General features: G+C 41.8%; 1 protein-coding gene across 4 annotated transcripts in view; it reads right to left on the reverse strand.

Annotated features, from left to right (window-relative positions):
• LOC136840836 (transmembrane protein 169) overlaps positions 1-6,358 on the reverse strand; it is a 24,167-nt gene extending 17,809 nt beyond the window's left edge. The window contains exons 1-3 of one of the 4 annotated variants that reach the window (XM_067107771.1): positions 6,201-6,358; positions 2,931-3,025; positions 1,673-1,877 (exon numbers count right to left, since the gene is read on the reverse strand). In XM_067107771.1, the coding sequence (XP_066963872.1) occupies positions 1,673-1,877; positions 2,931-2,972 (247 nt within the window). In that variant the 5' untranslated portion in view covers positions 2,973-3,025; positions 6,201-6,358. The remainder of the gene's footprint in view (positions 1-1,672; positions 1,878-2,930; positions 3,026-6,200) is intronic. The other 3 variants (XM_067107772.1, XM_067107774.1, XM_067107773.1) reach the window with 3 other exon arrangements.
• Between the last annotated feature and the right edge of the window lie 6,541 nt (positions 6,359-12,899).

Raw genomic sequence — 12,899 nt, forward strand, 5'->3', positions numbered from 1 at the left:
TCGACAGACTCTCCCTGTCATTCTCAGCGGGAGCTAGTAGAGACTGGCAGATTATAGGTCCTTCTGAATTTATACACGGAGGGCTTCAGCGGGGTCATGGGCGGCAAATTCTGATTGGTAGCAGTCGGCAAACTTCAAGCCAAATTTCTGCGGCGAAGCTTGATCCTGACAGATCTTCGCAACCTGGGAATATCACTCATTCCAGCGTTCCCATTGGCCTGCCGTTGCGTGATGTCATGCTGATAGATGAGTGATATTCCCAGGTTGCGAAGATCTGTCAGGATCGAGCCGCCATGAAATTGGCGAAATTGCCGACTGCAACAATCAAGTGAAAAGCTAATCACATGACCACCGTAGCTTCCAGCTCTCAGAGAACTATGCAATCTGCCAATCTCTAGCCACTGAGCAATGAAAGAAATCTGTCAAACATCGTGGCAACAATTTATATAACTTCTTTGCCCGTAAAACATATAAAGCAGAAATCAGGCCTGCTTTTCCCCATGTGTTTACAAATATAAACAAGTGTTATACACACCTCAATGAAGAAATCCACAATAGGAAAATAGAAAAAAAGTCTTTTACAAAATAAATGCAACTGAAGCAGCAATAATAATAATACTAATAATAATAATAAACAACCTAGAGCTCCCAAGCTGAAGGAGTAGATAATGCAACCTCGTGCTTGGGTAGCCTGGAGAACTATGGCATAGACCAGATTACAAAGAAAAATGCTGAATGCTTTATGGTCTTCAGCATCATCTACTTCATCATAGTCTCCTTCACACAGTCCATTGTCCGGCAGATTCCCTCCAAAAATACAATCCAAGGTAATAAGGAATTATGCTGTTAATTAGTAACGAGAATTTCTTAATAAATGTACTCATATAAGTAGCTCTTGCTGAAGTCAAGGAAAATAATAGCCTTGATGTAGAGGACAAAACCCTTCTGGTAAAAAATTTTAATCCAACAAGGGCATTTGATTGCCCCACAGTGCATACTTAAATCACCCAGTCTTCTCATTCAGTCTGTAAAGAGTTATGAGATTTCTAACATTTTTGATCAAACTAGTGCTCAGTTAAATACATCTTCATGTGATCCCCAACATCATCAAGACTGGCAATCAAGATCCAAAGTAGTGGAAGGATCGTAACCCCTGATGGCTGACCTAACTAAAGTATGGGTCTAGGCTATTTCGTCAAATCTACACAATGATTCAATTACTGTTCTGTAAGTGAAGTTTCGCCTTTTCAGGGGTTAAAGACTCAATTTACAACACTGGAAATGAACCTCTTCAGTTCAGCAATGAGTCTCTTTCTCTTGGCAGCTGAGAGAAAACCCACAGACAAAACCTGTACGGCAGACATACTTGGATGACTAGTATTTGTTGATATTCTCTTTCTGAGCAAGTCCTGGAATGAGAGCTGTAACATCTACAGGCAAGGCAGCCATAAAGTGATGGGTTTCCAACTCTAAAACGTCTGTTCTTTAATTACCCTTAAAGTTACTTACAAATCATAGTATCAATTGCACTGACCGCAGATGGAGGTGGGAAAAAATATATCTAACTGGCAGAACTGATAAAAAAACTTTCTAGAGTGGTCAGCTATTCAAAATACTTGTTGACCTTATGAGACATTAACAACCAGTTTTATAAACATATTATATATTTTACCTGGTTGCAGAAGGTTGTCAATGCTTGGAGCATTCTTATCCAAATCTGTTGTTGAAGCAGTATGCTGGCTTTGTGAGGGGGTCATGGCCGGGGTGACATTTGGAGTTAGCACCGTTGGCACCAGTGAGGTGTCCTGCAGTAAACATTCAGCAGATCCTCCATTACCTACTACATCTTCACAATTTGAAACAGTACCTTCACTTTCCTGAAAATTTTTCCACACGCATATAAGTAATGAGTGGTCCTAACTGAAGAATGCTACTTGTATGCAAAACTGTAATTATCAAATCAGAACCTGACAGAGTAAGCTCCAGATCAGCTGTAATAATTCACCCACAGCCTCCCTGATAACCTTCAATCACAGATTACCATGAAAAACCTCCCTTAGTCAAAAATTAATACTGTACAGTTTAGCTCCTGTCTGTACTGCACATGCATAGATGCTATATATAACAGTGCATTTCTATAATCATAAATGAGTTTGCAAATGAACTTGACAAAAAAGGCACCACTTACACAATATATAAGATCAGAAACTCATACTCCCAGGTGCACAGACCTTCAATATCAAATCCACGGTTGGTCAAGTCTATTTTCATTAAACACTACATCAGTACTGTGCCTTGTTTAACCTGGAAATGTGTCCTAAACCAATGAACATTGTCCAAGCTACTGACAGGACAGCAACCAAGTCAGTAGATGCTCCTTTAATTATTGACTGAAGGCACCCTAAGCAGTTTTATCAGACGTCATGGAGAGAGCGGCAGGTATGGGGCCATTTACAGGTTACGATAGGCCAATACTAATAAAGTACAACCTCACCTTTGGAGATGAGAACTTCGGCCTCCTGAATCTTCAAACAGTGGACATAAAAACTAAGTTTTATATTATGAACCATAATCATATTATTAAGTGAGGCTAATTCACTACCTGTGGTGGGTGTACCACACTCAACTAACACACCTTAATGACAATGTCTAGCTTTTGTGAAGGGTTTCCAGTCAAAATCATATCTACTGGTTTGCAAATCATATTAAAGATATGTAGAACACCTCAAAATTGGTATTTAATTAATTCAAGCAATGACTCATTTTATAATTATCATTAAAATGTTTCAGAAATAACTAACTTTGTACGGAAAAATCAATTAAATTTTTCTCTAAATTTAGACTGTTTTGACTAAATTTCATTCGCTGAACACAAAAAATATTCATCCTTCCAACAAAAGTACAGCTAAAATAAGATTTTCAAAACTTACCTGAGTATTTAAAAGAATTTTTTCATTCTCTGAAGCCTCCATTGTGACTGCTGAGGTAAACGTGTGCTGCCTTATTACCACATACTCCCAATAAACTGAAAACAACAGAAAAATTAAATACTTAAGATTTATTCTTTTAAATATTACCTCTCCATTATATAGCTTTTACTACCACTGGCACAGAAGTAAAAGCTATGCAATGGACAAGTAAGTTCATTTCAAAGGTTTATTTTAAAACATTAATTTTTTTCTATACAAAACAATATTTGAAAAAAGCCTATTCCATGCGTTGTAGGAAATCAGGACACTGTTCCACCACGCAATAAAAACACTTTCAGAATATGCATCTGTGCTTGATTTACACAAACAATCACCAAGTAGTAATGGAACTGTTCTCACATTATTCCCAGTGGATGAATTTCTTCAGAAAAAAATTAAGCTACTAATGCACACCAATTTTTCCCACTGTCTTCTGACAATCAGCTAACTGAAACAGAAGACTGCTGATTCTACTGTTTGATCAGTTGAAAAATACCTCTTGCTGTCAAAATGGACACAATAAAACACAAATTCTTGGCTACAGAGAGCTAATTGGGGAAGCCTGTATCACTCTTCTCAATCTTTGTTATCCATTCCATAATGAGGTTTTTTGTTGAGAAATGTATTCTTATTTTATTTACTGATGTGCAATGGTGTTATAATAATAGCTCAAAAGGTTCATGAGGTTAAATATTTTCAAGCTTTTGACTTACTGGATTTCTAAACTGGTGAAATATGTTGTCTTTTTGCCATGGGTGCTTTATTAACCTATTGCACTCCCAAACGTTTAATAATGAAGAAGAACCCCATCAAAGAATCATAATTTTTGGGACAGTTAAGAGGCGGAAATAGGAGGAGGGATAAGAAACCCACCTAGGTCAGGTAGGAAACGACTACTTTGATAAGTTTTGATGGGTTAGGAAGGTTAAGTTACCGTGTGTCACTGTTTTTCACTAATTTTTTCTCTTTGCCCTCCCCTTACCCAAAAACCCTGCTTTCCCCCAGAGTCCCCCAGTCACTGTTAGGGCCAGGGTTCAATGGCTTAACCAAGCATGTCCAACGAAAACAAATATCTAACGATCCTGAAAAATAGAAAAAACTATGTATCAAAAAAATCACATTTGACCAGTTTTACTTGCATGAAGAAAAATTTAACAGAGTAATTTAGTGTATCCACAAATCAGACTTACATGTGCTGCTTTTTACAGTGCTTTTTTCAAGTAAATAGATCATTAATTAAATTAAAAATACATGCAAAGAAGGGAAATTCTCATTCTTTTATATCTGATGGATAAACCATTAAATAAAGATGTAATCAATATCCATGTGATTATTTTGACAGTGTTGTATTTATTATCTAACTTACAGTCATTCTGAGCATTGATTTTAAATTCCCTTCATTTAACCTCAACCTCACAGCCAATTGTAAATTTTCACAATGATGAGCCTAAGTTCATCTGAAAACTATGTCAAAATAGAGATAATGGCCAAATACGGCTAATAATTAAAATGTATTTTGTTTCAAAAAGATTTCAATATAAACAGAGAAAAGAATACTGTGTGTGACATCTAATAAATAAATAAATTCTCATTAATAGCATGGTTTCCACCAGAAATTAATATATGTATTAAAGACCTAATCATAATTAATAAAGGCATATCATACAATGTACAATAAAGATGTTTGATCTGTATATATATGTAATTACCATATGATAATTTTCCCATATATTCATATACGAAATCACACCATCATCAAGAGTGTATACATATGCTGCCTTGTATAGTATAGTTTACACGGTACTGGACCTACAATATTTATCTACAACTACTATATGAAGGGTTAAATTAGGTTAGAAGGGTATGTGGTATCTACAAAAATAGTTACTGTATTTGCTTTGCAAATATTATAAGTGACCAACCTAAATGCAGCTTACTAACCAACCTGTCAACTGTACACCCCCCACCCCCCGGCCTGCTATGTACTGCATACCTATGTAACTTGCATGTCAATCCATTCAATCTTGGAAAATGATTGCCAGAGCATGCTCAAAATGTTAGCGGTAATAAAACTGAAATAACAAGAAAATTTTTTATGTCCTTTGAAAACTATATACACTAGCTACACACTGATGAAAAGAAGATAATAAGAAGCATAGAGGAGACTATATAAATTGAGTGCCGCAGGAGGTCATTATTTTCTATTTACCATCTTATAATATTTTATTTTTAAAGCTTTTATTTATAAATTAATTTCCATTTACTCTCTGACAGGTGTGGTCTATTGCTGCCGTTACTATGGTTTAGTATAGTTGAAAAGGCATGATAAAGCCAACAACTCCCAATATTTCATTAATGTATGTATGGACTGCAAGAGGCACACTCTAGGTAGCTCTTCACTGTAAATTTAGCACTGCTTTACCTAACAGTTAAGCCTAGGCTACAACACTCAACTAGGTGTACTGCAGTAATAATAGTAAATTCATACTTAGTTAGTTAGGTTTCAGCCTAGATCTAGACTAGAAGTGGTCAGGATTTTGATAAATCATCACCTACAATTCCTGTATCATGCAAAGGACCTCTCTGAAATTCTGCCACTCAAGTCTTTCTCATGATTTATCTTCCACAATTCTCCTACCATCTTCGGCCTCTTGTTTTATAGTACTCATCCAAATAGGCCTGGGTCTTCCAACTCTTCTACTGGACCAAAAGAACCCAGCTGACATTTATGCACTGGTTTACTAGGCTATTCTCCTTGGGAAGGCGCGATGGACATGTGCACGTCATTTCCATCTCTCCTACATTATATATCTATCTCGTCTACATATGGAACGTCCATAATTTCCTTTATTGTATAATTTTTCATTCTTTCCTGCTATTCAACTCCTAATATTCTTCTTAATGCTTTATTCTCTTCGTAGTTTTACTTTGATACCACGACCATATCCATACAGTAATAAAGACAGTAACCTTCCTGCATTCATTTGATATACACGCACGTCACTACACAGTATCATAGCTTGCTGTTATTTAGCAATATAATGAAAATGTCAAGCCCAACAAATAGTAAAATGATGGTAACAAAGCTACAGGAGCAGCAGCAGCAGATTGACATGACAGCAAGATAAAAGTCATGAGTATTATCTTTAACCTGAAGAATAAAAGGAATATTACTAGCGCAGTTTTCTGGACTGAAACAGAATCTACAGGACCTTGCTAACAAAAACTTACTATATACGTTACATAATCTGGGTGGTTATGACACGAAAGAAGACTGGAATCCAGAAGAAGTTTGGTTTATAGCAGCAGGCAGCATCACAGAGATGTCTTGAAGTACCAGCCACAGCAGACGCTTCTCTTGACCCCCGTCAAAACAATCACATGAAAAACTATGATTTAAAGCATTAATTTTTTTCACTATAACCTCAAATAAATTTGTGTGACCCTATGGTTATTCATAAATATTACTATATTTATAAGTTATAAGGTCGGATTATTAATTTTCTTATCATTATATTAATAAATCATGACTTCTACCGATAGAAACTCGTTAGGTTACCCATTGTAGTGATTGAGAATGAGTGGTTTGAGTAATTGTAATAACCATCAGCCAATAAAGGCAATCAAAAGGCGACGTGCTATGTGCTGAACCCAAGACTCAAGTTACACAGTAAGATAGTTGTGAACTACAATGGTAGGATACTGTGTGGGTGTTATATATATATATATATATATATATATATATATATATATATATATATATATATATATATATATATATATATATATATATATGCATATATATGTCTGGTATACATGAGCTTCCGTCTGCACAAGCGTGGACTCGTCATATGCAACTAAATACTTTATGTTAATACAAAAGTTAAAAGATGGATAGTCTGTGAAGGACAGAAAAACAAATTGACAAAACAAGCGAGCATAAATGAAATGACCGTCCAACTGATGACTCACTCGTTACCTTAACCGGAAATTATTAAAATATTCTATGTAGGCAGTTGTATTTAGACCCTGGTTATATTAGTCACTGCGCGCTCACCTGTTACTGATAGATCGTCTCATTATTTCGCTAAAATTTAGTAATTAATATTGAGACCTTTCCTAAATAGCTTTGAAGAATTCTTTTCTCCACTTAAACCTCTATGTAACTTTGACAGATTTCAGCTTTTGTAATTTGTAAATTTTGTCATAAAGGGTTTTATGTGTGTGAGAAATTTAGTTTGCCTTCACCCCTCCCCCCTCCGGTCCCACTCTACCGAAGGACACCTGTGAGACCCGCAAATTCATCTGTTATACTGTACACGAAATAGTGCCGAGACATTCTGAGTTTAGTACGACATACTCCGCACTAACTGTCAAGTCCACACTGTCATAACACCCACAGAATGGGAGTCTTAATTTTTTTCTTTAAATGTTTAATATTTCTGCTCCTGACATCAAGTGGGATCTTACTGTACAGTCTTGGAGCTGCAAATTTAAAGACGGCAAAAACAACATACGAAGTGTATCTTGGCTCAGATATTATAGTTTGTGTAGGATGGTTGATTGTGTGTGATGTATGTTGTCAGGAGGAGAGTGGAATTGGCGCCAATGTTTCCAACGCGTCTGCACCTTACTGCAGTCACGCCTCTGTACTGATTGGACGTGTAATAAAGCACTGGAGTGTCCGACTGGTTTCCTTCTGCCTCTAACGCCCGGCGCAGTGAGTAGGATGTTGTAAAGGATAAGGATGTCTACACCAGGAGACCGTCTTTCACGACAAGGAGGGCACGACGATCTCCAGGGGTGCCCCAGTACTCCCGTTGGAGTAGCGCCAAGATCACCAGCTCTTCAGCATGTAGTTTGCCGAAGGGCGAGATGCGTTACCAAGCCCTTAATGACCGCTTGGCTACAATGGCGAGTGGCTTGTGTCTACAGGGCGTCCCAGGCCCCAGCCCCCCACTACCAGAAGTGTGCTGGAAATGTCGTCGGCCTCCTTCAGGACTTGAAACAGTCCATGACACAGTGGCTAAGGCTATATAAGCTTCAACCAACGGATGCAGTTCAACATATTAGGCTTCACTGCCCCCAGAGTTGCAACGTACACTGGACGCCAGGTATAGTGATGCACAGTGGGCTAATTTGTCTCCAGAAGGGCTTTGGATGCTATAGGGGCCATGGTTCTGCGTGCTTCGAACCAGGCCGTGCATTGGGCTGAGTTTTTTGTGTATATGCAAGGACGTGAGGAGTCAATTAGTGAATATTTTTGCAAAGTGCTCTCAAAAAGCCATGGATTGTGGCTTCCAGTGTCCTAGCTGTCATAAGCGATTTGTCGAATATATGCTTATTAGGAAGCTTATGGTAGGTCTAAGGGATGAGATATTGAAAAGAGACCTCTATGGGTCGTGTGATTCCATTTGTAGTGTAGATGCCTTAAGGGCAGTGTGTGTGCGACATATGAGGCAGCCCGCAAGATGCTTCCATGCCCCAGCATGACACATGGCATCAAGAGCCACGTGCGGCCGATGTGGAGACAGACCCCAGCCCCTGAGTGTGCAGCGGTGAAAGAGTGGTGAGGTCCTCAGTTTCCATCAATGCTCGTATGTGTGGGAACTGTGGAGTGCAGCATGAGCCAAGGAAGGTCTTGTGCCCGGCAGAAATAGTGTTTGTCATGGCTGTCAAAAAAATTGGCCACTTGAAACGGTTCTGTAGGAGCAAGAAGATGGTGAGTGATGCCTGGCTGTCAGTAACACTGGGAGCGGTCACCGCCGGGTACAACCCAGTGTGCAGCCTACTATACAAGTGATAGTGTCCTCATCAGTGCATGGGCCTGGGGTTTAAGGGTCACAAGCCTGTTACAGGCTGTGTGTAGACACAGGGGCCCAAGTGTGTGTTGCAGGCCCCACTTTGCTGTCGACCCTCATTGAAAGACCTGCCCTTTCACAAAACCGCAGGGGCCTCACGTGATGTTGCAATGTTTCGATTGGAGTGTATGGGGACTGCCCCTCTTCGCATTCAATACGGTGCCAGGACAACCGTCAAAAGTGTATTTTATCAAGTCTGCAAGGTCTTGCTTCCCTTTCATTGGCTGCTTGTAAGGACCTTGGCCTCGTGCTGATCCTTTCCCCACCACCTACCAGTGTCAGCCAGCCTCGCACTGGAGCATGAGGTCCCCACACCCCATTGGGCCATCCTCCCAAGCCCTCATCCATGCCCTTTCCACCAGTGGAGGAGAACGTCCCAAAGTTGGAGCAGTGGCTCTTGCGCCATTTTCATCATCAACTTTCAATACAGAGGGGAGCCCCTCCCAGTCATGGAGGCAAGCCGCACCATATTCACCTACTACTGCCGGGGGCAACCCCCTATGCCATGCCACAGCATCAGTGCCCAAGCATTGGGAGTCAGAAGTGAAGAAGCAGTTGGACCAGGACATCAAGAAGGGCATCATTGAGGGGTACCCACTGGTGAAGCAACAGAATGGTGTGCGAGATGGTCATTGTTGCCAAGAAGTCAGGTCAGCCCGCACAGACTGTGGACTTTCAAGCCTTAATGCCTCCTGCAGGAGAAGGCATCACACCCCTGCTCCTTTCGACATGATCTCTGGGGTGCCTTTGCATTCCTTCAAGACAGTGGCAGATGCGCATGGGGCTTCCACCAGGTGGAGTTAGATGAAGAGCATGCAGACTCACAACCTTTATCACACCCTGGGGGCGTTACCGGTACCAGAACACCCATGGGACACTGTTCAGCTTCAGATGCCTACACCAAGAGGTTTGATGACGCCATCAAGGACATCCCCAAAAACACAAATGTGTGGACGATACTCTTCTGTATGACAACAGCGTCGAGGCCTTCTGGCACACCTAAATTTCTTGGTTACGTGTGCTAAAAGGGCATAACCCTCAAGCCAGAGAAATTCAGTTTCTGCCCGAGAGAGTGAACTTCGTCCAGTTCCAGCTGGGATGGGATTCCTACAGGCCCACAGAGGAGAGTCTAGCTGCCATCACGGAGGATTCCCTATGCCAGACAACCCCTCTGTCACTGACATCAGGTCATGGTATGGCTTTGTCAACCAGTTGGCACCCTTCTCCGCCACTGCCCGCTGATGGAACCCTTTAGAGACCTCCTGAAAGTCTACAAGCAAGAATGTGTACTGGGATAGCAACCTACAGAGATTCCGCCAAGCACAGGAGGCCATATGCAAGCTGGCCAAGGATGGGCTGGTATCTATGACAAATCCCGACCTACAGCGGCCCTAACAGATTGGAGCAGGGATGGGATTGGGTTTGTCATCCTGCAGCAGTACTGTGCTTGTGCCTCGGCTGATGCCCCATTTTGCTGCAAGGGTGGGTGGCGTATTGCCTTATGTAGGGACCGCCATTTTATGCAGGCTGAAGCTGGGTATGCTGCTGTTGAGGAGAAGCCTTGGCTGTCACATGGTGTCTCAAGAAGGCCAGGCTACTCCTGTTGGGCTGCCCCAACTTACTGATCGTGACTGATCACCGCCAGCTGGTCAAGCTCCTGGGTGATAGAGGCTGAAAGGATATACTAAACCCAAGACTCTTCCGTCTCAAGGAAGACCCTACAATACAGGTTCCAAGTAAGATACTTGCCAGGAAAGAGGAATTCGCTGCTGACTGCTTATCACAAAAGCTTCCCTGCTCTCCGTTGCGAACAGATGACAAGGATTCTGAACTTGAAGAGGATATGACTGCTGCCCTTGTCGCTGCTTGGCCGCCCTTGGGCAAGAATGCCTCATACTGGATGAGGAGAGGTCAAAGAAGCAGCCTCTAAAGACCCCTGTGTACCAACTGCTGGCAGCTAAAGTTGCAGTAAATGACTGGTGCCCGCAGAAGAGCACAGGAGGTGGCCTGCCCTACGTCAGTTTTTACTCAGTTAGGGACAGGTTATCTGGTACGAAGACCTGATAGTCTACACTTACCGAACAAGGATGCCCCGTCTGCTCATCCCAGGAGGACTTCGCCGTCAAGTCATTACAGGCCTTCATGCAGGACATCAGGGGTAGACTCCATGCTCCATGAGGGCTGACAATCAGTTTACTGGCCAGGGATGGAAGGGCGACCTGCAGAGCCACAGGATGGATGTGCCTCTTGTGATGTACATGCTCCATCACAACCTGCTGAACCATTAGTACTCACACCACCCCCAGAATACCCATTCCAGTCGACAGTGGTGGACATGCTGCAGTTGGAGGCCATATGTACATGGCCTGTGCAGACAGGCTCACGGGTGGCTGGAAGTGGCACACTTCCCACATGGCACAACGTCATCAAAATTATATCAGTCTTGAGGACATACTTCACAAGATAGGGAGCACCAGAGCTAATCTCGACAGATGGGGCACAAACCTCATTAGTGCAGAGACCATCATTCTTCAGAAAATGGGGTTACTGATGCGCCTGTCGTCAGCCCATTACCCCCAGTCTAATGGAAGGGCCGAAGCAGCAGTCAAGACTGCCAAGGATCATCAGGTCTAACATAGGCAAAGGAGGCAGCCTCGATTGCAACAAGGCATCCCTGGCAATTCTTCAGTACCCTCAATACACCCCTATAGGGGTTTGACAAGTCCCAGCACAGCTCGCTGTCGGCAGGCAGCTCAGAGATGGAGTGCCAACACCCAGACAGCATTACAAGGTGGAGAGACACTGGGATGAGATAATTCAGCGGAGGGGAGCTACGAATGGCAGAGTCCCAAGAGGAGACCCACCATATACTGGTACCAGGAGCTTCTACCCTGGTTGTAGGCTGCAGGGTAAGAGTGCAGGATCCTGTAACCAAAACCTGGGACCGATCTGGGTTTGGTGAGAGAGTCTAGGGCCACGACAGTATCTCATTAGGTTGGATGGAAGCGGTCGGGTGTCACTTTAGAAACAGGAAGCACCTGAAAGTGTTAAAACGGCAACCCCAACGTCCTCAGCCATTCCCCAAGCCTGGAACCTGCTCCACCTCGTCAAAAAGGGCGCACAGTGCAACCCTCATGGATGGGCAGAGTATGTCATGGGTGATATCGAGCGTTAACCCATGCTTGTGCTTGTGTCACCTTGTACAATTACATTTTGTTGTCCCTTATGCTCATTTTATCTTTTGTTTTCAGTAAAGCTGAACTGGATAGAAATTCTGTTGTGCAAACATATTTTATGCATGTACTATATATTGTTGCCATGCATGTCCTTGTATGTTGTGACACTCAGTGTTAACCATTGCTTTTGTCTATGGGATCTTCCTATTACAGCTTTCTTTGTCTATATATATGCATTTAATACATGTTTACTTATTATTTTCATTTTAATATTTTGCCATTCTGCCATGCCATAAATCTTAGGGGGTGTAGGATGGTTGATTGTGTGTGATGTATGTTGTCAGGAGGAGAGTGGAATTGGCAATGTTTCCCTGTGCGTCTGCACCTTACTTGCAGTCACGCCTCTGTACTGATTGGACGTGTAATAAAGCACTGGAGTGTCCGACTGGTTTCCTTCTGCCTCTAACAGTTTGAAACCATCTGTAACTTATCTTGTGTTGAATCCATCTGTTGTCTATGTCATGCACAACAAGTCTCAGATATTTTGGAGATCAGCCTTGAAAGCTTCATGAGTCATCACCCATATTTTTAAAAATTTCCTAGCTCTAGCAAGGACTAAATGCAAGTCAAACAATACCGGGATAATCCTGCCCCAAGCTGGAACCCCTTGTATTAATCTTGCCGCTCTGCTTAATATTCTTTGCAACTTCCTATTTTGTGTCTTAGATATATTATGATAGAATTGCTGTATTCCATGCTGTTTATGACGCAATCACAAAATCATTTTATGTAGAACGCAAGTCAAGATTTTTTTTTAAACAAAAGCGCAATTCGTATGATGGCCAGTAGCCGTTATAGCATTCTTTCATTGGTATCAGGTTCAGCAAAAGTGA

The sequence above is a fragment of the Macrobrachium rosenbergii genome, chromosome 8 (assembly GCF_040412425.1).
Source record: "Macrobrachium rosenbergii isolate ZJJX-2024 chromosome 8, ASM4041242v1, whole genome shotgun sequence".
Classification (NCBI taxonomy): domain Eukaryota; kingdom Metazoa; phylum Arthropoda; class Malacostraca; order Decapoda; family Palaemonidae; genus Macrobrachium; species Macrobrachium rosenbergii.